Here is a 26372-nt window from a genome sequence, read left to right on the forward strand (position 1 = left end):
GCGACACAGGGGTGTGCTCTTATCATACAGTGTTGAGCTGTGGTGATTAGATTAGAGAATGGGTGTTGAGTTTCATACCTTTTGTTGTTATTGTTTTGGGCAATGCAAAGTGACGGTAATTAGATGATGGGAGATACTGGGATTTGCCACTCTTGGGAGAGTAAAAGATGGGTTTAAACGTTGATCATGGAGTCATTGGTAAACCGATCTCCTGATGTACGTTTGTATGTAATAGTAGTGAATTTTCTATGCCGTTAAGACTTATTTTGTATTATTTTTATCGTGAAGATTTCTGGTATGTACCATTTTCTAATTAAACTCCTATTGTGTAACTGTAATACATCTGATTACTATTAAATGGATACGATCCGTAGTCCTCACATTTCTGAGTATGCTACTGCTATTACTATTACTATTCCTGCTACTACCGCTACTGCTATTACTATTCCTGCTAATGCTACTGCTGCTACTGCTCCTGCTATTACTATTACTATTCCTGCAACTACTGCTACTGCTATTACTATTCCTATTCCTGCTGCTGCTACTGCTACAACTACTAATGTTATTGCTACTACAACTACTGCTATTACTATTACTATTCCTGCTACTGCTATTACTATTCCTATTCCTGCTGCTGCTACTGCTACTACTACTAATGTTACTGCTACTACAACTACTGCTGCTGCTGCTACTGCTACGACAACTACTGCTACTGCTATTACTATTCCTATTCCTGCTGCTGCTGCTACTGCTATTACTATTACTGTTCCTGCTACTGCTATTACTATTCCTATTCCTGCTGCTGCTGCTACTGCTATTACTATTACTGTTCCTGCTACTGCTATTACTATTCCTATTCCTGCTGCTACTGCTCCTGCTACTGCTATTACTATTCCTATTCCTGCTGCTGCTGCTACTGCTATTACTATTACTATTCCTGCTACTGCTATTACTATTCCTGCTGCTGCTACTGCTACTAATATTAATGTTACTGCTACTACAACTACTGCTGCTGCTGCTACTGCTACGACTACTACTGCTGCTACTGCTACTTCTACTACTGCTACTACTCCTGCTACTGCTACTACTGCTACTACTCCTGCTACTGCTGCTACAGCTACTAATGCTGCTACTACTAATGCTACAACTACTATCACTACTTATGCTACTGCTGCTGCTGCTACTACTACTACTGCTAATGCTACTGCTGCTGTTGCTACCACTACTACTGCTGCTACTACTGCTGCTGCTACTGCTACTACTGCTACTAATGCTACTGCTAATGCTACTGCTGCTACTACTGCTGCTGCTACTAATTCTACTGCTACTACTACTGCTACTCATTCTACTGCTACTACTACTGCTGCTACTAATTCTACTGCTACTGCTACTAATTATACTGCTACTACTGCTACTGCTACTAATTCTAATGCTACTAATTATACTGATACTACTGCTACTGTTACTGATTATATGTGCTACTACTGCTGCTACTACTGCTACTACTGCTGCTACTACTTCTGCTACTACTTCTGCTACTGCTGCTGCTGCTGCTACTACTACTAATGCTACTGCTAGTGCTACTACTGCTATTACTACTGCGACTGCTACTGATACTACTACTGCCTCTACTACTGCTATTACTTCTGCTACTGCTACTGATACTGATACTACTACTACTATTTCTAATACAGTCACTTAGCCTCAATTTTTCAACACTAGCCTCTAACAATTTCAAATTCAAAAATTATTCTACTAACATAAAAATACTAATGAAAAAGTACCCTTTCTACTTCCCTCTGCTCCCATCATCACAAAAGGTGTGAGACAGTGTCAGGTTTGTCTGGCAGCCTACACAAACAAAAAAATCCACACCATGCCAGTGCAAAGTTTACACCTCAGGTCTGATTATTCCTTCTCATCTTGTTCCTTACTTTTTTTACTCTGCACTTCATGTATTCTTTCTTTCAGAAAATACTGTAACATGTGCAGCCACCTAGTAAGTATGATCAACGCCAGACTAGAATAAAAAAGTCCTCCTTAGAATTTCTTTGTACTATACACATTGAGTCATAAGCCCCGTTTATACCTGGTTCTAACATGCGTCCTTTGTCCTGGTCTTGTCCACATTCAGAATGGGCCCACATTTTTAGACAGGTGTGGACAATTGAAATACGCATTGTGATCTGTCTGTGATCAGATCTTCCTGACCATCTCCGGAGGTAGTCAGGGACCCAGTGTATTTGGATATTATCATTCGAGTATAAACCGATCTGGATGGTCAAATAATTTAAATCATCACTATACCGGTCTCTAAAATCATTGACAGGTAACACCATGTCTTAAAATAAATAAATACATCTTATTTTGAAAAAATGTGTCAAATAATCTGCATACTGGGAGGCACCACCGAATCTGGTCACAATGCAGACACAGTGGAAGGATAGGAGACACATACCGTGTGTAGATGCAACGTTAACAATTTGGGCACATTCAGAATATGGAAAAGATCAGAAAAAAATACGCATGTTAGCACCAGGTATAAACAAGGCTAGAGACACAGTTAGTAATATGGAAACTTACTGTCAGTCAGTCAGTCAGTCAGTCAGTCAGTGCTGTTCCCTCAGTCATCGATATCCTGTCTGAGACTTTCCTCCTCCTCCTCTCTCTTATACATCAGCCACCTCTAGTCCCTCCTTTCAGCTCCATTAAACCTCCTACAGCACTGTCTGGGCCCCACTACGGGAAAACACAAGCATGTCACGCACTGTGCCTTTGTTGGGCCTTAGCTCATTGACTTCTGCATAGAACCTTTCTGAAGAAATAATTCACATCCCATTTCAGCTGTATTTGACATGAAACTATTGAAAATATACGGGAAGTACAGTACTACTTCCTCTTCACTATGGGTACAGTACATCATTCCTGTGCAGCAGTTAAATAAAGGGAGGAATAACGTGGAGTACATTGAGCGACGTTATTCCCCCTCAGTGCTAGTGGTTTAGTGTCACATGTCCTGCATTTGGCATCAGCCTGCAGGTTGATATGCTTGATATATGTTGATGACGGACATTAGTGAACTAGAAATGGATGCCGGTGAAAACGGTCAAAAGCTGTGGTGGTTGTAAGTATTTAGTAATGTTACAGTGCAAGTTCAACTCATGAATGCAAAGGGTATCTAGAGGAAGTTACGATCTAGTGAAAATGCCCACATTTACAATAGTACAACATATGCTCCTAATATTCTTTGTGGTGAATGTGGAATTTGTTTCTAGAGTTTTGGTGTAAAGTTCACCTTTATTTCATCTCTAGGACAGACTATTACATAGGGATTTCCAGTTCTCGGTTACCATGGGTGTAAAGTACTTGAGTAGTACTTTGAAGTATTTTTTCTGAAGTCGTTTTCGGGGGTATCTGTACTTTACTTTTTATATTGTTGACAACTTTTACTTCACTACATTCCTAAAGAAAATGATATACTTTTTACTCCATACATTTTCCCTGACACCCCAAATAACTCATTACATTTTGAATGCTTAGCATGACAGGAAAATGGTCCAATTCACGCACTTATCAAGAGAACATCCCTGGTCATCTCTACTGCCTCTGATCTGGCGGACTCACGAAACAGAAATGCATTGTTTGTAAATTATTTGGAGTGCCACTGGCTATCTGTAAATAAAAAAGAAAGAGGATTGTACCATCTGGTTTGCATAATATAAGGAATTTGAAGTGATTTACACTTTTGATATGGAAGTACATTTAAAACCAAATACTTTTTGACTTTTTCTCAAGGAGTATTTTACTGGGTGACTTTCACTTTTACTTGCGATATTTTCTATTAAGCTAAGACAATGGGGTACTTTTGGTTGCGGAGATTAACCTAGTGTATGTCAAATCTACTGTGGAAATCTACTGGGATCTACAGTGTTGGTATGACACATACTGTGGTGTACATTGTGTATGCATAATGCAGGACAGTTGTTTAAACTGGCTAATGAGTTGGTGTTTACCCTGTTAGTTTTTACTGTAACAAACGGCTCACACCTATATTTAATTTCCTTATTTACCATATCTCGACCTGAATCTAGTTATAGTAAAACATGTGTGCTATGGACAGACAGATGTTTAAACTAAACTTAACTTACTCCAAATTCAAATCAACCATAACAGTAGTTTTTGAACAAATGTTTATTTTACAAAAAAGCTAGCTAAATACACATTGTGGGTTACTCTATAGTGAGGGAAACTAATATACTGATGCGGTCTTCACTGACGGAAAGTAGATGTTGTTTATACTGTACCGAAATTCACCTGAGATCATAAATAGACAAATTGACACAATCAACCATTAAGAGTCCACATTTGAGTTGTCATGTGACGGTGACACCCCCTCTATTACTGAAATGGAAAGACAACCCAGAGAAGATGGTGGTAATCCAGGCAGACAGAGGGCATCATGGGGAAATATGACGGGGCAGCAAGGGTCTAGAGTTTGGGCATCTTGGCAGCATTGAGGCGCATGGATACGCAGGAGGAGCCAGCGGCGTAACGCATCTCCCTCAGCATCCCGCTCCATTCCTTCTTGTCCTCCTCGTACCTAACACAGGGAAAAGGAAGATACAGTGATGAGGAACAAACCAAGACATTGTTGATTGTTTGTACAGTACCACTGACCAAGTAGGGCGCTCTCATTTATTTTTTCATTTAGCTTTACTTTTATTTATTATCATAGATTTATACAACAAATTATTATAATTGAACTAAGATGAATATGTTCTACTTCTTTGTCCACAGGAATGGAAATGCAAGCCATCTAAAATAACAAACCCACAACAAACAGGGCTGAACAAGGTGAACTTGTGTTAGCTCACTGAGTTACTGCCTAGGCTTTAGCATAATGGGCTAACACAGTCCTGCTGTATTTATGAAGAAGACCTTGGTTCAAATCCTGGTTGATGACATAACAACGTTAAAAGAGGGGACTTACTGCCAAACATCTGTGACCTCTGCGGGGACCACCTCCTTGTTGTCATTCTGGATGATGGTGAAGCCCCCCACGGCGTACAGGACCCCCTCACTGCTCAGCAGGTTCACTGAGCTCCTCTCCTGGGGAAAGTCTGTGAACGTCTCCCATCTGCGAAAGAAGGTCATTAGGGATAGCATCAGGGGGACTCTTTATAATTAAGGCCATCCTGACTCAAGATGACTAATAACGTTCAACATCCAGAACCAGCAAATGGTATTGTTATGGTGAATGATATTAAAAGGTGTAACACGTTCTTAAACTGATTTATCACCAAAGTAAATGCTACATACTTGTTTGTTCCAAAGTCGTAGACTTCAGATGCAGCAGTGAGGCCTTCCTCGTTGACTCCACCGGCCACCACAATCTTTCCGTTGTAAACGACGGCTCCGAACATGGCTCTGGCTGTCTTCATGGCAGCCAGCTCCCTCCACTCTGACTGCTTGTGGTTGTATACAAACATCTTGTTCAGGGCTTTGCTGCGCAGGAGAATGATAGACAGAGTTGTCAGATCTCAGGAAATGTCCTAGATCTAATGTCTTAGAATGATAGACTAGAAACAGCTGCAGCTCACACCATATCTTTAGCACACGCACATAAACACACTAGATTTTCTATCATCGTGGCGACCTAAAATTTATTTTCATTCAAAATCCTATTTTCCCTAACCTAAGCCTAATTGTAACCCAAACCCTAAACATATTCCCTAAGCTTAAAATAGCCTTTGACTTTCCCCATGAATTTTCCTTGTTTTACTATCCTCATGTGGAATTCAGGTCCCAACAAGGATAGAAGAACAAGACCACACACACAGACACACACACACACACACATACTTGTCATCAGTCTTTCCTCCAATGCAGTACACCAGGCCCTTATGGGAGACCACAGAATGGCCGTGGATCTTCAGGGGAAGCTTTTTGGTCTCACTCCACTTCATCTTCCTGGGGAAAGCCATTACAGAACAGGAGGGTCAAAACACACACTTTAAATGGTAGAGAGAAGTGCTGAGAAGTCCTATATCTTTCTACTGTACTGAGTGAATGAGTCATATGAATGCTATTCCACTCACTGGACATCATAGCACATCACAGAGTCCAAACACTTGTTGCTTTGGAGGTCTTTTCCAGCAATAGCGAACAGCAGGTTCTCACACTCTCCCATGTTGAAAAGAGCTCTAGGGGAAGGCATGGGGGGCAGAGCTACCCAGTCAGCTGCAAGAGTGTCCAACTGAAATACACAGGGTTGAATGAATGAATGATTGAATGACTGCACTCATCTATTACGAATAAGTGTTATGAATAAAAACAGTTTATTCTAACAGCAAACAAAGACTTTGTCGATGTAACTTAGGGAGCTAACGTAAATTCTGAAAGGCAAATATTACCAATAGAAGATTTGAAACCATCAAAAGAAGTGACCCAAACTCTAAATGAACAATGATTGGTTACCTGATAGAAGTAGCACTGTAGGGGAGCGTCCTTGTCCTCTTCGTCCACAAACAGTCCTCCGATGAGGTAGAGCTGGTTCTTCTGTGACGCCAGGCTGACGTGGTTCCGGGGGATCTGTTCCGACATGGCCGCCAGGAAACACTCATTCTCGTTGACGTCGTACGCCACCGCTGCCGTGTCGTTGATCATCAGGATCAGGTCGCGGACGTACATGCCGTGGCGACGGTTATCGTTCAGGAAACCTGGGAAAACGTCCTCTGCCTCGCCACCCTCACCATCCGCCCCCTTATCCCCAGCTACCTTCTCCTTCTTCTCTGGGAGTTTCCCCTGGAATGCGTCTTTGATCATCTGGACCTTCTTCAGGAGTTCTGGGTCGGCCTTGATGATCTCGTCTGTCTCCACTTTGTCGTGGAAGTATTTCTCGGGCATGAGGCGGAAGCGGATGCACTCAAAGGCGTCACCCAGTACCTGGACACGTTTGTCTTTGTCGTTGCGGACCCATTTCATGAGGGCTTCGAACACCATCTCCTCCTTCTCCACATTGAGCGAGTCGCCACCGATGACAGCGAACAGTTCATGAGCGGCCAGCTGGAGGAACTCCTCGTCTTTAGAGAGGATATCGAAGCGGTCTGCGATGTAGTCACGGGCGGACACCGCCAACCTGGGCACGTTGAGGACCAGACCCATCCTGAAGATTGCCAGACAGTTGGTCACGGAGAGCTTCTTCTGAAGATAGTTAACACACACGGTGAAGACTGAAGGAATCTGGAAACGATTGGCTACGGCAAATATGTCCTGCACATTTTCGTCTGTGAGGTCAATCTCGGCCGAGTACAGATACGTGATGATCATGTCCAAGATGGCGGGATTGACATCGTCCAGGACCACCTCCTTGTTGGCCTCCACCTCCTTGCCGTCCTTGGAGAAGAAGATCTCTCTGAAGTATGGGCTGCAGGCAGCCATGATGAGTTTATGGCAGGGGAAGCTCCGATCGCCCACTTTCAGAGTGCAGTCCACAAACTTGTTTTCGTTCAGCAGCTCCTTGAGGCCATCCTGGAGCAAGGTGCTCTGGAAGAGGCGCAGCTCCTCCTTCATGGCTTTGGGGTCCATGGTGTTGGGAAATCGGTGGCTTGCAGAGGGGAAGAAATGGTGGCCACAGGTCCTCTTGGCACCCAGTCCAGGCTAGAAAAGGCTGAGCAGAGAAAAGGTTCCCAGCCTGAATCCCCCACTGCCTACTGCAATTTAATCCTATCCCCTCTAAATATAGCTGCCTGCCTGCCTGCCTGCCTCAGTCGGTAGGAATCTCAGCACTGCCAAATCTGAATGCGGAGACCGACTCATACAGCTGTCACAGACTGAAAGAAGCAACTGGGGTGTTCCGGGCTATAGTCCACTACCATGATTCAGCCTCAACACTGTCATTGGTTTAGTAGTGGCTAAAGAGGGATAATGCTGTCAATGCTAATGGTTAATAACCCAATATTGGTTGTTTTGACCACTGGCTCCACCCTGCATCTCAGTAGCTTTAAATAATTTCAAAGGATGTTACATGTTCTTTCATTCCTTCATTCCCATTCCTTCATTTCCAAACAGCCATACAAGCTACGGTAATGCCTCTCAATTAAACTTTTTAAAGTGGATTCTTGGATAATATGTCCCTATGCTACTGTACAAAATACAATGTACTGTCATTTTGCTTGAATTTAGCCCTAAGACTGACAAGGCTTGGATTCTACTGAGGAAGGTTGAGAAAAGTTGAGGATGGTCGAGCAGCAGTAGCAGCTGGCCTCTCCACCTATCAACACTCCTCATTTTCCCTTCATTGTTCTGGGGGTCATAGGACTGCTGACAGGGGGCGAGGCCTTCAACTTCAAGCCCTGAAAATAGCCACTTTGTCCTGAATTACACTGTACTATCAGAGTAGGCTTTAATCTCTGTAAAAACTCAGATGACTACAGATAAAATATATAGCAGGTAAACTTAGCTTAATTATAAGTCAAAGTGTTTGGAGTTGGGTGGCAGTGTGGACACTAAATATAGACCATTTGGACAGGAGTGTCTCACAAGTAATATAAATATAGTGTAGTGCACAGACTAGTGTCACCTCGCCAATATTAGAAATGGATCCCTATGGAGTGCTGTGGCTACAGGAAGAGGTTCCTAAGTCAATAGAAAGTGGGATTTAGAGAATACTTTCAAAGTACATTCATCTTGTTAGTATTGATGAAAATATTAAGTGGTTTAGTTAAACTCACAGACGTTTATTTTTCTCTATGAAAAGTCATTTTATCGGAGCATGATACATTTGTAGACAGACACCATCCATATTACTAGGACAAGCTCCACAAATGGTTGACATCTCATTACAGGCTCTCAATCAAATAGATTGTCGTTTTAACTATGACCATTTCTTCTGACAATGTAAGAGTGATCTCTGTCAAACTTGATTGAATTTGCAACATGTGCACATATTATATTGTTACAGTTCTATAGGCGTTATCAAGTGAGCTACCACTGGAACAGCTGGGGGTCCCTGATGTCCCTGATGAGAGAATTGAGAACCACTGACGGATTCAGTCAACCATTCTCAATGGACACAAGGTCATTCGTGAGTCTTTCACAAGACACTGCACTGGCCACAGACATATACAATATTTAATAGCATAAACACAACAGATGACAAACTGGATTGACACACTCATTCAAAAAGAGGTGTGAGCAAACCGCGCAGCGAAATATTCTAATGAGCCGGCGCACCTACATTTGAATTATCACTAAAAAGGGCAAAGAACCCTTTTGTAAAGAACCATTGAAGTGCTCAAAGGATTTTTTGAGTCATTATGGTTCCACATAGAACCATCACCTTTCCCAAAGAACCTTTGACGAACCCTCGTTTCTGGTGTGTATCAGGCAAGGCAACTTTTCACCAGTAGAGGACACCATACAACTATAATATAATCCATGTGAACCAGTGTGAAATAAATGGCAACAATTGTAATGTAGAAAACTGTACGGTAATGTACTTGAATGACAAACATCGCAAATTCAGACGAACAAAACAAAATCATCATTTTATTCATAAAAATCTTGGTAAAAAAAACAAACACATTCAAATGCACAAAACTATCCCTAGACATGAATGGTAGAGCACCGTTGTCATTTCCTAGCATGGTTTGTTGACAGCACAGTGAGTTGATACAGGGTTGGTTCTTCTTGGAAATAAAATCAGTTGCTCATAGTTTCTGTAAACGTGTTAATACTGGGTCACAAGCTAGATGAATAGCATTATTGCAGGAACATGTTGTGGCACCAATGTTAATATTCCTCAATTTGAACAAAGCAGATATTACAATTACGCTAGCAATATAAAATCAGTGATCAGCATAAAATAGTTATGACATGAGATATATACAATACATACTGATTCTATCGAAACAAATCTATAGACCATTCTGATTTGGCACTGGAACCATGTATGTATTAATTCATCTGTGAATCAGTGTCTAATACAGAAAGTGGTATTTTCTATTATATCTTGACTACATTCCTGAGTGAGATTGACTGAATTGTGTGTTAAAATGATGTTATATGATGAGCTATCCATTCATTTTGAATGAAAATGGTAATGTTAAGTTAAAGGCCCAGTGCAGTCAAAAACGTGTTTTTTTATATTATTTCCACGCTATAAGGTTGAAAAATGACTGAAATTTCAGCCTGTTTTGGTGGGTTGGAGGTTTGGCCTTCCATGGTGACATCACCAGATGGTAAATTAGTTAATGGACCAATACGAAAGAGAGTTCCAAACCACAGTAAGGTACTTAACTGTTACCCAGAAATGATTTGATATTGAGATAAAAACGGCTGCATTGGACCTTTAAGGAAACATTATACAGAGATTGGCGGTAAAATTAAAGTTCAAATCAGACACTGGAATTAGTTTAGGAATATTTATAATAAGTGCGTAGAGTTTTAGATCAAGGGTAGGAGAGAGGAACTAGGGAGTGTCAAAGGAGCATTTATTCAATAGTTGTGTCATAGTGTCATGACTTGACGTCCTTCCATTGTGAAGTACACGGTGCCATGGAACATCAGTTTAAAGACTGAATTGAGCGAGACAACGACAGATGTCTTCTCAGCCTGTTGTGAAGAAACCACATGACAGCATTCACAGAAAACCCATACTTGATGAATATTCAACCGAAACCAAAGATCATTGAAAGATGAGCTATACAATACCGGCTCGTTCTTGCACACATGTCCTCTTGCACTCCTCCTCTGTGTCGAAGCGATTCTGGTTCCCCTCACAGGCTCCGTACCAGAACTGGGCGCATGCGTTGGCCTGCTTGTCGTAGTACCAGCGCATTTTGTAATCCCGACATGGGCCCTGGTCTAGGACCAGTGCACAGCGAGGGTCCAGAGGCACAAACTCTGACCGGGCAGAACACACGAAGAAGATTGTTAGTGAAGGCCCACTAAATAAACAGACGTATATAAGGATGTAGGGGCCATGGCACACTAGTATACTGATTCTGTTCATTGGCAGATATAGCTAAAGCATCAACAAAATTAGGGTCAATTTCAGTTGGAATCATTCAGTAATTGATTTCGACAGGCTTTGTAGTAACCTGAACGGCTCATATGAATCAACAGACACAGGGTAGACTGCCATGACTACATAGATATAGCACAACGCTCAGCTGTTGTTGGCAGTGGGTCCAACATACCTTTGGGAAGTTTGGGTCGTGGTGCAGGCACTAACTGGACAGAGCCGGAGGACCCAGAGGATGAAGATGACGTTCCTGATGACGTTCCTGATGAGGAAGAGGACCCTCTTGTATTTGAAGATGAGGATTCCCTGGAGGAGGAGGACGTGTTGCGCTTCAACGTGGGAACGTCCCCGCGACCAGTCTCCCAATCTGAGGTGTAAACACTTCCATCCTGGCCTCCCTTACGCTGCCCTTTCTGGAGCCGGAGGAATAGAAAACACACACGGAAGAATGAGGACCAACAAAGTCCTTACCCTATTGTCAATTAGTAACAAAACACAAATACACTGTTTTAAAGCCTGAAACAGAGTAACGAGACCAGTGTTACTATAGTGAGAATGTACAGTAGGCTAAGAGGAGACAGTGTTTTCATTAGTTCAATGGAGCATGCAAGTCAGGTCAACTATACATTGACAGTAGATTGTTTTCTGGCAAGTGCCTCTGCTAAATGTCTGTTAATGTGCTGTAAAGACCTGTACTGTGGCAGTGCCAAGGTCAATAGGCTGGGTTAGGTCTACCCTGCCACCCTGACTTTGAGTGCTGGTAGTGGTGACTGTTCGCCTCCCGTTGTTGAAGTCCTCCTGGTTGGTGGTCCCGTAGCCATTGCCATAGTTCCCGTTGCCATAGTTCCCATTCTTCCCGTTCCTGTATCCATTGGTGACACGGTTGTATATCAGATCACCGTTCTCGTCTTCACAGAACTTGCTGACTAGCTTGGACTCCAGAGCTGAGAGAGAGCGACAGAGTAACATGAGTTGTGATGACTGGGAACAGGTGATGAATCACATTGTACCGGTATTAGCCTTGGAGACTTTGCAGCAACTTGATGCAGTTAACTTGGTACATTAGGTCAATTTACAGACTACACCGTATAATAACAGTAGACCTACTGCTAACGAAGGGGCAGGAGTTTTTCTTCACTATGTCAGCTGACCAGGAACAACTCTAGAGGACAAATATACCAGGGCCATTCAACATTCAGCTAACAGTGTAATGACCTAAAGCATCATATGACACCACCTACAGATAAGACACCATAGTGTTTTAAAGGAGGCCTGGGTAAGGCAAACATTTTATAAATAATTTCTCATTTTTGCTTTTCCATAGAAATGTCAAATATATGTCAACAGTCCTTCCTGCAAAGGACTATTCTACTGATTATATTGAGTGATAATCCCAAAAATCATGGACTTTTTTGTTTGGGTTTCGTGAGGAATCACTTATGACTACACCAACACGATAAACCAAAACCAACTGAATGTAACACCAACCTGGCATTTTAACCTTACCTGGCAGCGTGTTAAAGTCATCAATGAGGTACATGTGTTCACTATCAGGATCTGACGCGATCAGGTTGAGCTCCCTCAGGAACTCGGACTGCGTGGGGTCTGACGTATTCACGATCCCCAATGCGTACATCTCGATGTTGGCTGCGTGCGCCTCCCGCACCGCAATATCCAGCTTCACCGGCTCCCGCTTATCCGTCTGTCCGTCCGTAATAACTATAGCCACTTTACTCACCCCTTTGCGAGAGCTGTAGAAGGCCTCCTGGGTGGCCTTGCGGATGGCGGTGCCTGTGTGGGTGCCCTCACCTATATAAGGGATATTTCGTATGGCCTGTTTGACGTCCTGCTTGGTCATGTGGCGCGCCAGGTTGAACTCTAGCTTGACCTCCAGGCTGTAGAGGACCAGGCCGATGCGGGTGGCGTTGCGGCCCACCGTCACGCGGTCCACCAGGGCCGCCACAAAGTCCTTGATGATCTCAAAGTTCTCCGGCCCCACGCTCTCCGAGCTGTCAATGACGAACACCAGCTCCATGGGCCGCTCCTTGCATTTGATTCCGCAACCTGGAAACAAGGCAGAGGTATACGATTCGGGCGTAGAAAGGATGTTTTCCAATGCACTCTCGACAAAGGCCTACTGTATGTTGCAATCAATGTTAAATTATACGACACAAGCACAACAAATAAATGCTTTATTTACCACAAATCTCCTTGATCATTTTAATGATGTCTTCTCTCTGTGGGTCAAAATCCGGATTGACATGGTGACTAAATGGAATAAAAAAAGACTAATGTGAACTCAAAAGACAGCTAAAGACTGAGAACTTACTGTGAGGCCCATGTCACCTTTGAACCCTGGTCTGCCCTAAAAGGAAGCAGTAAAACATTGGTCTGATCAGTTTCTACTCTGATTACAGTTAATTGTTTATTACAGTATGTATCCCTGCTATCGAATGAATCGCCCTGATTATAAAAGTGACCCATGACATGACTCACTGATTGGCCAGGAACTCCAGGGTCACCCAAATCACCTTTGACCCCTTTCAGGCCCCTCTCCCCTCCAGAGCCGCGGTCACCCTGTCATAGAGCCAGATAACACAAGGTCAAAGGTCACAAAAGTTCAAATACACTGCCATATGTTTCAAACCACTGTGTCTGTCATCACCTTGGCCCCTGGGAATCCTTCCCCTGGTGGCCCCCGAGGACCTGTCACGCCCTGAGACCCTGCCTCGCCCTGAAAGGGTCCACAAAATACAGAGAAGATTTGTCATGCTCAACTCAACATTGGAAAGAAACAAGAAAATGTTTATTTGCTTGCTTAGTTCAAATTACTAGACCTACCTTTGGGCCCTGAATACCCTGCCCAGGGGGCCCCGTTGGCCCTGGTGGGCCCGATCGTCCAATGCCACCCTAGAAATGAGCAGAAGTTATAACCATATGTACAATAGCAATTAAAAAGTGTCAGCACAACACAACACAGCCCAACCACACTGCACTACCTGTGTCAAACCTAGCTAGTCATACAAAATAAGCTAAGCCAAGGGACAAATCCTTAACTTTTCACTTAACAAACCTAGACTTAAAAAGTGACCTGATCTCACAGGGCAGCCGTTTCACGAGCAGGCAATTTCACAGCTTGAGTGTTTCTGGCTTTACTGTTCATAGTCTGACACACATTAGCAAGCTTACTGTAGGATACCAGACCTACTGATGTGATGGACAGGGCTACCTCAACCCTCAGGTCTGCCCGCTCCCTAGGGCTTCTGGGGCTATAGGAGATGAAAAGCCTGGAGAGAAACCTGGATGTAATATTATAAGCTAGACTGCCGGCTCTGGGTATTGTGTTGGTTATAGGCACCCTGGCCCCAATGGTTCTCATTAGACCATTATGTTGGGATATATTCACATGTTCTTGGAAGTGTGTGAAAATGATATATGTCCTGTAAGAATGAAACGCTGATTATCGCAGCCTTTGAATACAAGGTCCCTGGGGATATGTGTTCACACGTACAAGGTGGATCTGCCAGCATGAGGTAATACTAGTATCGATCACCATGACTTAGTGGGTTTATGATGGCGCTGAACAAGGCTAAATCGGTTTCGCATCAGAACTGGGATTGATTCTTTGCCAACTGTTTAGCAGGTCAGCTTCTTCATGTCAGACTACAATACATACCGGTAGACCTTGTAGCCCCTCGCCGGGGGGGCCTGCTAAACCTGGCAAGCCCCTGAAGCCAATATCGCCCTAAATGGGAGAAAACACACAGCTATCATGATGTCCTCTGCTAATTGAGGTATTCTGTTCACCCAGGGCTGTTGTCATTATCCAAAATAACCCAGATCCGACACCCTCACACAGAACCATATCTTTACCTTCGGTCCAGGGATGCCCAGCCCCTCCAGGCCTGGTTCACCAGGAAGCCCCGGTAGACCAGGAGTTCCCTACAAACCACAGGTAAACACTGGGATCAACACTGGTACAACTCATGCAATAGCAACACATGAATAAGCAGCAGTGTTGCTCACCGTAGGGCCAGGATAACCATCACCTTTGGGCCCAAATGGACCAGACGGACCAGGACCTCCACGATCACCCTAAAAGTTTGTGATTAAATAAAAGTACATCAAGATTCAAGTAAATAAATATCAGTACATCAATTAATTACGCTGATTATTCCAATAAATATGTAAATCCTATGAATTATTCCCTATTATTCTAGTAGTGTGGCATAGTGTGTCTCACCTTAGGACCAGGCAGCCCGTAGCCTGTCTCCCCTAATGGTCCAGATGGACCAGGTGGGCCAAGATCACCCTGAGACAAGAGTTATAATATGGTTAAGAGACAGTTATAACATGGTTATGATATGGCATAAACCTCATCTACATGGTGAATTGTAGGCATTTTGGGACAGAGGGCTGTTACCTTAGGTCCTATGATGCCCCGCCCTGGGAGTCCTGGCATACCCAGTCGACCTGGTGTCCCAGGCTCCCCCTAGAAGAGGTCAGAAGTCAAAGGTTGCAGTGTGACCACATTACACTACAATACAGAGTGTTGACTGATGATAATTGAGGACAATGTCCTCACCTTTGCTCCAGAGGGCCCAGCAATTCCAGGAGGCCCACCCAAGCCCCGAATGCCCCTCTGGCCCTGGTCTCCCTATGTGGAGAGACATCATTTGTCAAAGAAACAGCACAGAAAAGCAACCTCGGAATATCACAGCTGTCCAGATTAATGAAGATTAAAATCTTGAAGCAGCGATGTGAGGAGAAAAACCTGGGAATCTTCTTACCTTCTCACCCTGGGTGCCAATTCCAGCAGCTCCCTCTGGTCCCCTCAGACCACCAACACCTGGTTCACCCTATATAGACACACACAAACAGACACACAAGCAAAGCATATGAATCCAATGGTCACATTCAAAGAGGTACAGTATCAACCTATGGTGACGGAGAGATGGCAGAAGATGAAATACCTTCTGTCCCGGGGCCCCATCCTCTCCTGGGAGGCCAGGAAAACCAGCCAATCCTGACGCTCCTGGCTCACCCTGAAGAGAGATCGCTGGTTGTCTGTCTCACATTGCATCGACTACATATCCAAATGTGACACCACAACGAGGACAAACTACACATTGCGTTTTCATTGGAGGAGGACTCACCTTAGCCCCAGGTTCACCAGCCCCTCTCTCTCCTGTTGAACCTAGCTCCCCTGGTAAGCCCTGGTCACCCTGTGGATGAGAGGAGCACCCATACACAGTCATTAGCATTAGCGATCGCCTAAACATACCATAACCACAATTGATCCAAAAGTAAAGTCAAGGAAGAAGCATTCAGACACAGACCTTGGGCCCTGGATATCCATCTCCTTGTGGACCCCTGCCCCCTGGTGGCCCCCGAGGCCCCTCCATACCCTGGTAGGACAGGAAGCACAAAGTAGGCAAATTAGGACAGTAATCCATGAACTATGTATGGGTGATATTTGGTGAAACCTGTAATAATGAATAGGTGGGCCTACATACCTTCTCCCCCTGAATGCCCAGCCCTGGCAGGCCGAGAGGCCCTGGAAAACCTGGAGGGCCAAAGCCACCCTGAGGGTCACAAAGAGAGTCATTGTTGGCATCATAGCTATAATTACACCAACACAAGCTTGTGAATGTGTTACAGGAACAGTGAATGAAATAAATATAGAAAAAGTACATATACATACATATATATTAGTTTGGATATTCACCCTTTCATTAACTGTTATTAAATGAAGGGAAAGTAGTCAACATTACACAAATACTGTGCTAAAAATCCTCCTGCTAGTCACCTTGCTATTAAATATTGAGAATGTTCATGCAATTTACTATTTTGATAGGCAATAAAGTAAACCAACTCCAGATCCAATGACCCAATAATACAGTGGGGCAAAAAAGTATTTAATCAGCCACCAATTGTGCAAGTTCTCCCACTTAAAAAGATGAGAGAGGCCTGTAATTTTCATCATAGGTACACTTCAACTATGACAGACAAAATGAGAATATTTTTTTTTTTTTTTTAAATCACATTGTAGGATTTTTTATGAATTTATTTGCAAATTATGGTGGAAAATAAGTATTTGGTCACCTAAAAACAAGCAAGATGTCTGGCTCTCACAGACCTGTAACTTCTTCTTTAAGAAGCTCCTCTGTCCTCCACTCGTTACCTGTATTAATGGCACCTGTTTGAACGTGTTATCAGTATAAAAGACACCTGTCCACAACCTCAAACAGTCACACTCCAAACTCCACTATGGCCAAGCTCAAAGAGCTGTCAAAGGACACCAGAAATAAAATTGTAGACCTGCACCAGGCTGGGAAGACTGAATCTGCAATAGGTAACTTGGTTTGAAGAAATCAACTGTGGGAGCAATTATTAGGAAATGAAAGACATACAAGACCACTGATAATCTCCCTCGATCTGGGGCTCCACTCAAGATCTCACCCCGAGGGGTCAAAATGATCACAAGAACGGTGAGCAACAATCCCAGAACCACACGGGGGGGGACCTAGTTAATGACCTGCAGAGAGCTGGGACCAAAGTAACAAAGCCTACCATCAGTAACACACTACGCCGCCAGGGACTCAAATCCTGCAGTGCCAGACGTGTCACCCTGCTTAAGCCAGTAAATGTCCAGGCCCGTCTGAAGTTTGCTAGAGAGCATTTGGATGATCCAGAAGAAGATTGGGAGAATGTCATATGGTCAGATGAAACCAAAATATAACTTTTTGGTAAAAACTCAACTCGTTGTGTTTGGAGGACAAAGAATGCTGAGTTGCATCCAAAGAACACCATACCTACTGTGAAGCATGGGGGTGGAAACATCATGCTTTGGGGCTGTTTTTCTGCAAAGGGACCAGGACGACTGATCCGTGTAAAGGAAAGAATGAATGGGGCCATGTATCGTGAGATTTTGAGTGAAAACCTTCCATCAGCAAGGACATTGAAGATGAAACGTGGCTGGGTCTTTCAGCATGACAATGATCCCAAACACACCGCCCAGGCAACGAAGGAGTGGCTTCATAAGAAGCATTTCAAGGTCCTGGAGTGGCCTAGCCAGTCTCCAGAACTCAACCCCATAGAAAATCTTTGGAGGGAGTTGAAAGTCTGTGTTGCCCAGCAACAGCCCCAAAACATCACTGCTCTAGAGGAGTTCTGCATGGAGGAATGGGCCAAAATACCAGCAACAGTGTGTGAAAACCTTGTGAAGACTTACAGAAAACGTTTGACCCCTGTCATTGCCAACAAAGGGTATATAACAAAGTATTGAGAAACTTTTGTTATTGGCCAAATACTTATTTTCCACCATCATTTGCTAATAAATTAATTTATAATCCTACAATGTGATTTTCTGGATTTTTTTTCTCATGTAGTCTGTCATAGTTGAAGTGTACCTATAATGAAAATTACAGGCCTCTCATCTTTTTAAGTGGGAGAACTTGCACAATTGGTGGCTGACTAAATACTTTTTGCCCCACTGTACATGCATGCCTCATCTATAAAATGCCAGCTTGGCTCACTTTATAGTGTCAACTGAGCTGTTATAAAGTTACATGGCGTAAACACAAAATGTTAGCTAACTGCATTCTTGCTGAAGGATTGCACTCATTATATGATGAAAGCACTTGCCAATATCCCAAGGATGAATTTCACCACAAGGCTAAACTTGCCAAGACTAATCTGACCAAGAACAAACAACATTTTAAGGTCAATTAATGTTTAAATCTGTGAGAATGATCATCAGCTACCGGAATTCTATCGCTGTTTGCTTCATTCATAATGGTGTAATTAAGCAATAAGGCCCAAGGGGGTGTTGTATATGGCCAATAAACCATGGCTAAGGGCTGTTCTTGTGCACGACACAACGCAGAGTGCCTGGACACAGCCCTTAGCTGTGGTATATTGGCCATACATCACAAACCCCAGAGGTGCCTTATTGCTATTATAAACTGTTTACCAACGTAATTAGAACAGCAAAAATAACTGTTTTGTCATACCCGTGGTATACGGTCTGTCAGCCAATCAGCATTGAGGGCTCGAACCACCCAGTTTATAAACGTCATCAATTCATATCCCATAATCAGTGTGGGACCGTGATTCTATTTCTGACAGTACACACGTTCAGGTAGAATGAGGATGCATCCCAATAGTGTTAAGTAGCTTCCTCTCCTTGTCTCCTCCCCTCTATCTGAAAACACAGACTAGGTGAAAGCAAAAGACAGGAACCCTTCTGAACCAGGACTTTCCATCCACCTGTCCAGACCTTTAAAAAACAATGAAGGAAAAGAGATGAGGAGAGGAGGCCACTTTAGATAATTGACATGAACCCTTTTAATCAGCCTTTACTTCACCCATTAACTTTCTCACAGCACAGCGTCCAGGCCTTGACCCCTGTGTGATTCATCACCACACAGATTCAATAGAAGCCTCATATATAACCTCAGTCTGAATGAGACCCAGACACCAGTGCTTCTGGCCACTCCTTACCCAAGGCTCTTTATGTGTTCCTGGGGAACACTGCGTGTTTGTATGAAGGCCATTCACCCAGATGTAGTTTTACAGTCTATACTGTACCTCGTCTCCTTTGATTCCAGCGCCAGGCTGTCCTCTGGGCCCCCTCGGCCCCTCCAGGCCCCGGTCCCCCTGCGGAGGGACAAACACAGCTCTTTAAAATTATTTTCAACTTTGCAGTCTCTCACACACCCAAGAGAGAAACTCACACCAGCCATACAGTGAAGGCAGAATCCCAATTTGAGATCTGTGCCCATAACTCAGACTTTCATCTACTGATGTCAATGAGTGATATAGATTTCAGATTAGGATTCTGCTCTAAGAAAGATAACAGCAACACAGACAGTTATTAATTGATGGGAAAACAACCATGATCCCGCTAACCAACAACCACAAGGCTGATGGGAACAACGGAACATTATGAAAATGTTAAACTGAGCTTTTCCTTACGTCTTGGCAAAAGGTTCAAGCATTCCGTTGTAATTTGTGTTTACGTCTATCTATGTGCCACGCCGAGGATGGTTCCCAAGGTGACAACGGACGTTCGTTTACTGTGTCTGTTCCTGCGTGAGAGACAGGAAGTCTAAACAGGAATGTGAAAGGGGTTCTGGAAACTTCTTCAGATATCTTCACAGCCTTGCATGCATCCACTCTGGACCGCCAAGGAAAGTTCCAGGGAGACCACACAGTCGAGGCGGGTTCTGACAGATGTTGAGATGCTGGAGGACATGTTTAGTGTTACTCTCATTTTTCCAGCAAAGGGCTTTGGCACTGAGCGTGAGTAGATCAGCACTGGGGGAGATGGAAACCACAGCGACCACCTGAATGTCGTTGAGTGTTCTTTGTACTTAGTTACTGCAGGAGTCAGGCTCCGACTTGAAATGATAGACTAAAATAAATAAACATGGTGAAGGACTTTACACAATAATCAAATTTGAAGCAGAGAGAGGTGTGTAAAACATGTCCGTTACCTCAGAGGTTACCTCAGGTCTGGGGAGAATACACTCTGCAGCTACAGCATTAGCAATACATAAGGACAAACCAGCAACATACCTGCAACGGAGCTTAGATATAATGTACTCATAAATCCCCCATTTCTTCACCCCAGCAGGTGTTGATGACAAGGGTAGCAGGAAAAATCTTTTCAGCTCTCATGAATCTGGAACTTGTCAGAACTTGTGACTAGCAACCAGAGCACTGCTGCTCATAACCAGAGCTGTGTGTCTGGGGTCAGCCTCAATGCAGGAAAGTAAAAGCCTTGAGGCCATCTCTAACGGTAGACGCTTCTAGATGACTGGTGGAAACTCACACCGTCACTCTCTCCAGGGTAAACTGCCAGATAAATATCTCTAATGATAGGATCTGAGTGGACTGAGGTTTCAATGAAAAACATGCAATAAAAAGGATGCATCTCCTCAGTCAGTTGACTAGACTATTATGAGTCAAAGTTGCAACTTCGCCAAACAGAGATTACATTTGGCATGATGTTACTTAAGTGCGTTCTCAAAACGTAATCAAGCGTTGTTTACACAGGCCATTCAGGAATGATCAAAACAATTGTTGATCTGTGTTACCTCACTTGCCACTGGAAGCATAATGTTTTCCTTGTCGCGAAGTAGGCAATATATATCTATAAAAAAAAAAACTGTCATTACCATAACACAGCTCTCTCTCTAAAGGAATGGCATGTTTGCATTGCATTTACAACCATTCTCTTACAAGTCGCAACAAGGGCGTAAGCTACAGTATAACATAATATCTTTTGAAGGCAAGACACTCACTGCAATTCAAATAGCATAGCCGTATCCTGGTAACACTTGAGTTCAGAGGATATATGTTAGAGCAGGGAGAAAGAGAGCGGTCTGGTTTGGGCAGATGTGGCCCATGTGTGCCTGAGCAACCCAGTGAAAAACAGATGGACTCATTTCTTCCTTCTGGTCTCAGTTGAATGACTCACTCCTTTCATGTTCTACAGGGATTCTGAATAGCTTCTGGGTGTTTCCCAGCCCAGGGCCTGTATGGGTTCACCTGACATCCTTTTGAACTCTGCCTACCTGCATGCTGGAAGTTACTCCGTAGTAGAACAAGAAATCACTGATCGATAGATCCATTGCATGTGACACTGTGATACCAAATAGAGGTGTAATTCAGATGGACTTTTATGGCGCTGCGTCTTCTCCTATAACAATAATCCATGTGATGTTGCTGGTTTTACAGTCACATATCTGGAGCCCAGACCGGGACACATCTCTGCAGACGCTCAGTCATACCTTTGGCCCGGCGAAGCCTTCTCCTATAGGACCCTTCTCTCCTTGGACGCCCTGTGGCCCTTGAGGCCCCTGTGAAACAAATCAACCAATGGTGAACAGACTTGAATAACCATAGACTCCATACACAGGTACATGAACACCCATTTCACTGAGTCATTTATGAGTATTCATAAATGCAAGCGTACATTGTGGTCAAGTATGCGTACATTGTGGTCGTGCTAACTCACCGGTAGTCCAGGCTCCCCTAAGCCAGGTGGCCCTGGAGGCCCCAGTCGCCCCTGGAACCCCACATCACCCTGCAGAGAGAGAGTGGAACACCCGCGAGGTGAGATACAACAGGTGGTTGGGGGAAAATGTAATTCCCTCATTTTTCAAAACAATGGGATGGAGTGATACCTTGGGTCCAGGAAGCCCAATCCCAGTTTCTCCTTGGATTCCAGGTGGCCCAGAAAGTCCCCGCTCCCCCTATAAAAACACACACACACACACACACAACCATGCAGGAACAGACACACACACTTCAGTATACAGGAAATTCATATAGAAAAGTGTTTGGCACAACAGCAATTCATAACTCTGTGTCTCTCCCTCCTTCTCCTCCACTATGGGCCATCAAGACCAGAACTCTTCGAATGAGGTGACATCATTTCCTTTGAATTCCTCTCATCTCTAACCTCACACCATCTCCATCACTAACCCAGCCATTACCTCACCACATAAACCAATACACACACACCAAACAAATCACACACACTGACCTCAACCTTAACTTTTTTCCCCTCACACATCTTCCATCAATCAAATTCTACTGGGGGTACAGGCTAGCACTAGGTGTTCTGAAACTCCTGGATAATTCCCTCATAGTCAAATCACTATTGTTAAAAGCCATTATTCTAAACAGTGCCCTCTGTAATTATTGGGACAGTGAATACATTTTTTATCTTATGGCTCTATGCTCCAAAAGTTTGGATTTGAAATCAAAGAATGACTGAGGTTAAAGTTCACTGTCAGCTTTAATTTGAAGGTATTTTCATCCATATCAGGTGAATCGGGTTTTTTTAACAGCACTTTTTGTGCCCCCCCCATGAGAAAGTTAGACACATAAATGTCATACAGAAAAATGTTAACCTTCCCTGTTACTGTTATGGTGAGAGGTTAGCATGTATTGGGGGTGATATTTGTGCATCTTTCTCACTCATCATTATTGATGATTCACTCAGGATGATCCGTAATCATGGTAGCATCTGCATTAATGTATAAGTGTTTAGAAACATATTCTATTCTTAATTACAATAAAAGTGACTCCAAAATTACTCAATACATTACTTAGCATTCATTTTTTGGGGGCTCAAAATAATCTGAAACACAACCAAAACAAACAGCAAATGCATTCAACAAATGTGTAGAGTCACAAGCTTGATGTAGTCATTGTATGCTATGAATATGGGACCAAATACTTAACTTTCTACTACTTTAATACACATAAGTGAAATGGGGGGGGGGGACTATGTACTTAAAGTGCTGTAATTTCAAAACGGTTCACCCAATATGAGTGAAAATACCCTCAATTTTAAAGCTGACAGTCTGCACTTCAACTTCAAAATCATTGTTTGATTTCAAATCCAAAATTTTAGTATAGAGCCAAAAGAATAAAACATGCTTCACTGTTCAAATAATTATGTATGGCATTCTAATAGCAGTGTGAGAAGACTGATAGTCTACATACCACACATTTTTTTCTGTTCCATTTCCAACATGTCGTGCGAAGCTAAATGTCAGACATTAGTCTGCCATTCATTTGATCTTGGATGACAGTCAAACAAGCAACATGAAGAATCTTTCGAAACAATTAAGCCTCTGACTGCCTGACTGAGTGTGGGCATATGTCAGACTTGGCAGTAATGTCGCTGAGAGAAGTTTGAAAAACAAACTGACAAGATAATAACATGATTACAAATCCCTCAAAGGGTCTGTGGCGTTCGTGCAATGACTGATGATACTTAGAAAGTAATGTATCCATTCAAAACATTAATGTACACACACTTGGTCAATCGTCTGCCATCTGCTTTTGGGCCACACTTAAATCTGTCTTTCTGTGGCTCTGGTCCAGGGCATGACGTGTGGCTTGCAGAAGGCTCAGCATCGGCAACCCGCACGGAACACCCTGGACCAGAGCTAGTCAGTCTACTCAGTGGGACTGATACCAGCGTAGTACTCAATACCGAGGTCTCGAGAATAGAGGTCGACCGATTATGATTTTTCAATACCGATTATTGGAGGACCAAAAAAGCCGATACCGATTTAAATCGGACTATTTTTATTTATTTATTTGTAATAATGACAATAACAACAATACTGAATGAACACTTATTTTAACTTAATATAATACATCAATAAAATAAATTTAGCCTCAAGTAAATAATGAAACATGTTACATTTGGTTTAAATAATGCAAAAAAAAAGTATTGGAGAAGAAAGTAAAAGTGCAATCAATATGTGCCATGTAAGAAAGCTAATGTTTCAGTTCCTTGCTCAGAACATGAGAACATATGAAAGCTGGTGGTTCCTTTTAACATGTCTTCAATATTCCCAGGTAAGAAGTTTTAGGTTGTAGTTATTATAGGAATTATAGGACTATTTCCCTCTATACCATTTGTATTTCATTAACCTTTGACTATTGGATGTTCTTATAGGCACTTTAGTATTGCCAGTAACAGTATAGCTTCCGTCCTTCTCCTCGCTCCTCCCTGGGCTCGAACCAGCAACACAACGACAATTAGCACGCGCTAACTAGCTAGCCATTTCACTTCGGTTACACGAGCCTCATCTCAGGAGTTGATAGGCTTGAAGTCGTAAAAAGTGCAATACTTGACACACAACGAAGAGCTGCTGGCAAAATGCACAAAAGTGCTGTTTGAATGAATGTTTACACGCCTGCTTCTGCCTACCACCACTCAGTCAGATACTTGTATGCTCAGTCAGATTATATGCAACGCAGGACATGCTAGATAATATCTAGTAATATCAACCATGTGTAGTTAACTAGTGATTATGATTGATTGTTTTTTTAATAAGATAAGTTTAATGCTAGCTAGCAACTTACCTTGGCTTACTGCATTCGAGTAACAGGCAGTCTTCTTGTGGAGTGCAACGAGAGAGAGGCAGGTCGTTATTGCGTTGGACTAGTTAACTGTAAGGTTGCAAGATTGAATCCCCTGAGCTGACAAGGTGAAAATCTGTTGTTCTGCCCTTGAACAAGGCAGTTAACCCACCGTTCCTAGGCAGTCATTGAAAATAAGAATGTGTTCTTAACTGACTTGCCTAGTTAAATAAAAGGTATTAAAAAAAATTGAAAAGAAAAAAAAAGGCAAATCCTCACCCAAAAATACCGATTTCCAATTGTTCTGAAAACGGCCCTAATTAATCGGCCATTCCGATGAATCAGTCGACCTCTACTCGAGACTACATATTGAGTATCTCGGTCATGTCTCGGGTGTTGGATACATGTGAACTCGGTCTTGACTGAGTAAAAAAAACATTGAATTATCAGCTTCCAGTCAGTCAGCCAGATACAGTCCTATCTTGACACATTCATATCCTAATAGCCTTTATATCTATTATAGACATTTTTGCACAGTCACAAACCTATTGGACCCAGGCCAGTGTGTGACAGGTTGGTGATTCTGAAAGAACAGCAACCGCAAGACCAGCCCACTCATGTAGGAGAGTGTATATTTTGTAAAACACGAATGGTCAGTGGTGTAGTGTATATGCAGGTACTGTATAAGCCTTATACCCAGTTTTTTTTCCCCAGTGGGCATTGCGTATAGTTACTTCTTAATCCCCACTGAGCGTACCAAAGTAGTGTAGTTAAAAAATATATTATATATACACAGTGGGGCAAAAAAGTATTTAGTCAGCCACCAATTGTGCATGTTCTCCCACTTAAAAAGATGAGGCCTGTAATTTTCATCATAGGTACACTTCAACTATGACAGACTAAATGAGAAAAAAAATCCAGAAAATCACATTGTAGGATTTTTTATGAATTTATTTGCAAATGATGGTGGAAAATAAGTATTTGGTCAATAACAAAAGTTTCTCAGTACTTTGTTATATACCCTTTGTTGGCAATGACAGAGGTCAAACGTTTTCTGTAAGTCTTCACAAGGTTTTCACACACTGTTGCTGGTATTTTGGCCCATTCCTCCATGCAGAACTCCTCTAGAGCAGTGATGTTTTGGGGCTGTTGCTGGGCAACACAGACTTTCAACTTCCTCCAAAGATTTTCTATGGGGTTGAGTTCTGGAGAGTGGTTAGGCCACTCCAGGAATTTGAAATGCTTCTTACGAAGCCACTCCTTCGTTGCCCGGGCGGTGTATTTGGGATCATTGTCATGCTGAAAGACCCAGCCACGTTTCATCTTCAATGTCCTTGCTGATGGAAGGAGGTTTTCACTCAAAATCTCACGATACATGGCCCCATTCATTCTTTCCTTTACACGGATCAGTCGTCCTGGTCCCTTTGCAGAAAAACAGCCCAAAAGC

The 26372-nt window shown here is 43.0% G+C and overlaps 2 protein-coding genes across 6 annotated transcripts in view; both read right to left on the reverse strand.

Moving 5' to 3' along the window:
• Nucleotides 1-4176: 4176 nt before the first annotated feature.
• On the reverse strand, nt 4177-7908 carry LOC110527414 (kelch-like protein 41b). The gene is made up of 6 exons (XM_021608667.3): nt 6478-7908; nt 6099-6256; nt 5863-5970; nt 5320-5505; nt 4991-5137; nt 4177-4600 (listed from the first exon to the last, which is right to left on the reverse strand). The coding sequence occupies exons 1-6, from the start codon at nt 7585-7587 to the stop codon at nt 4489-4491; spliced, it is 1821 nt and encodes a 606-aa protein (XP_021464342.2). The 5' UTR covers nt 7588-7908; the 3' UTR covers nt 4177-4488.
• A 1613-nt stretch (nt 7909-9521) lies between these two features.
• The window catches only part of LOC110527413 (uncharacterized), a 30383-nt gene continuing 13532 nt past the window's right edge, over nt 9522-26372 (reverse strand). For 4 of the 5 annotated variants that reach the window (XM_021608664.3, XM_021608665.3, XM_021608666.3 and 1 more), the window contains 25 exons: nt 22222-22290; nt 22053-22121; nt 21826-21894; nt 19619-19687; nt 16543-16611; nt 16366-16434; nt 16183-16251; nt 16000-16071; nt 15817-15885; nt 15612-15683; nt 15450-15518; nt 15270-15338; nt 15053-15121; nt 14900-14968; nt 14703-14771; nt 13868-13936; nt 13692-13760; nt 13523-13603; nt 13356-13391; nt 13227-13263; nt 12533-13090; nt 11717-11970; nt 11202-11439; nt 10714-10905; nt 9522-10614 (listed from right to left, as the gene is read on the reverse strand). In XM_021608664.3, coding sequence (XP_021464339.3) covers nt 10610-10614; nt 10714-10905; nt 11202-11439; nt 11717-11970; nt 12533-13090; nt 13227-13263; nt 13356-13391; nt 13523-13603; nt 13692-13760; nt 13868-13936; nt 14703-14771; nt 14900-14968; nt 15053-15121; nt 15270-15338; nt 15450-15518; nt 15612-15683; nt 15817-15885; nt 16000-16071; nt 16183-16251; nt 16366-16434; nt 16543-16611; nt 19619-19687; nt 21826-21894; nt 22053-22121; nt 22222-22290 — 2580 coding nt within the window. In that variant the 3' untranslated portion in view covers nt 9522-10609. Of the gene's footprint in view, nt 10615-10713; nt 10906-11201; nt 11440-11716; nt 11971-12133; nt 12189-12532; nt 13091-13226; nt 13264-13355; nt 13392-13522; nt 13604-13691; nt 13761-13867; nt 13937-14702; nt 14772-14899; nt 14969-15052; nt 15122-15269; nt 15339-15449; nt 15519-15611; nt 15684-15816; nt 15886-15999; nt 16072-16182; nt 16252-16365; nt 16435-16542; nt 16612-19618; nt 19688-21825; nt 21895-22052; nt 22122-22221; nt 22291-26372 lie in introns of all 5 variants that reach the window. The other variant, XR_016497098.1, reaches the window with a different exon arrangement.

Source organism: Oncorhynchus mykiss, chromosome 7 (genome assembly GCF_057628025.1).
Source record: "Oncorhynchus mykiss isolate SJ-2025 chromosome 7, ASM5762802v1, whole genome shotgun sequence".
NCBI lineage: Eukaryota > Metazoa > Chordata > Actinopteri > Salmoniformes > Salmonidae > Oncorhynchus > Oncorhynchus mykiss.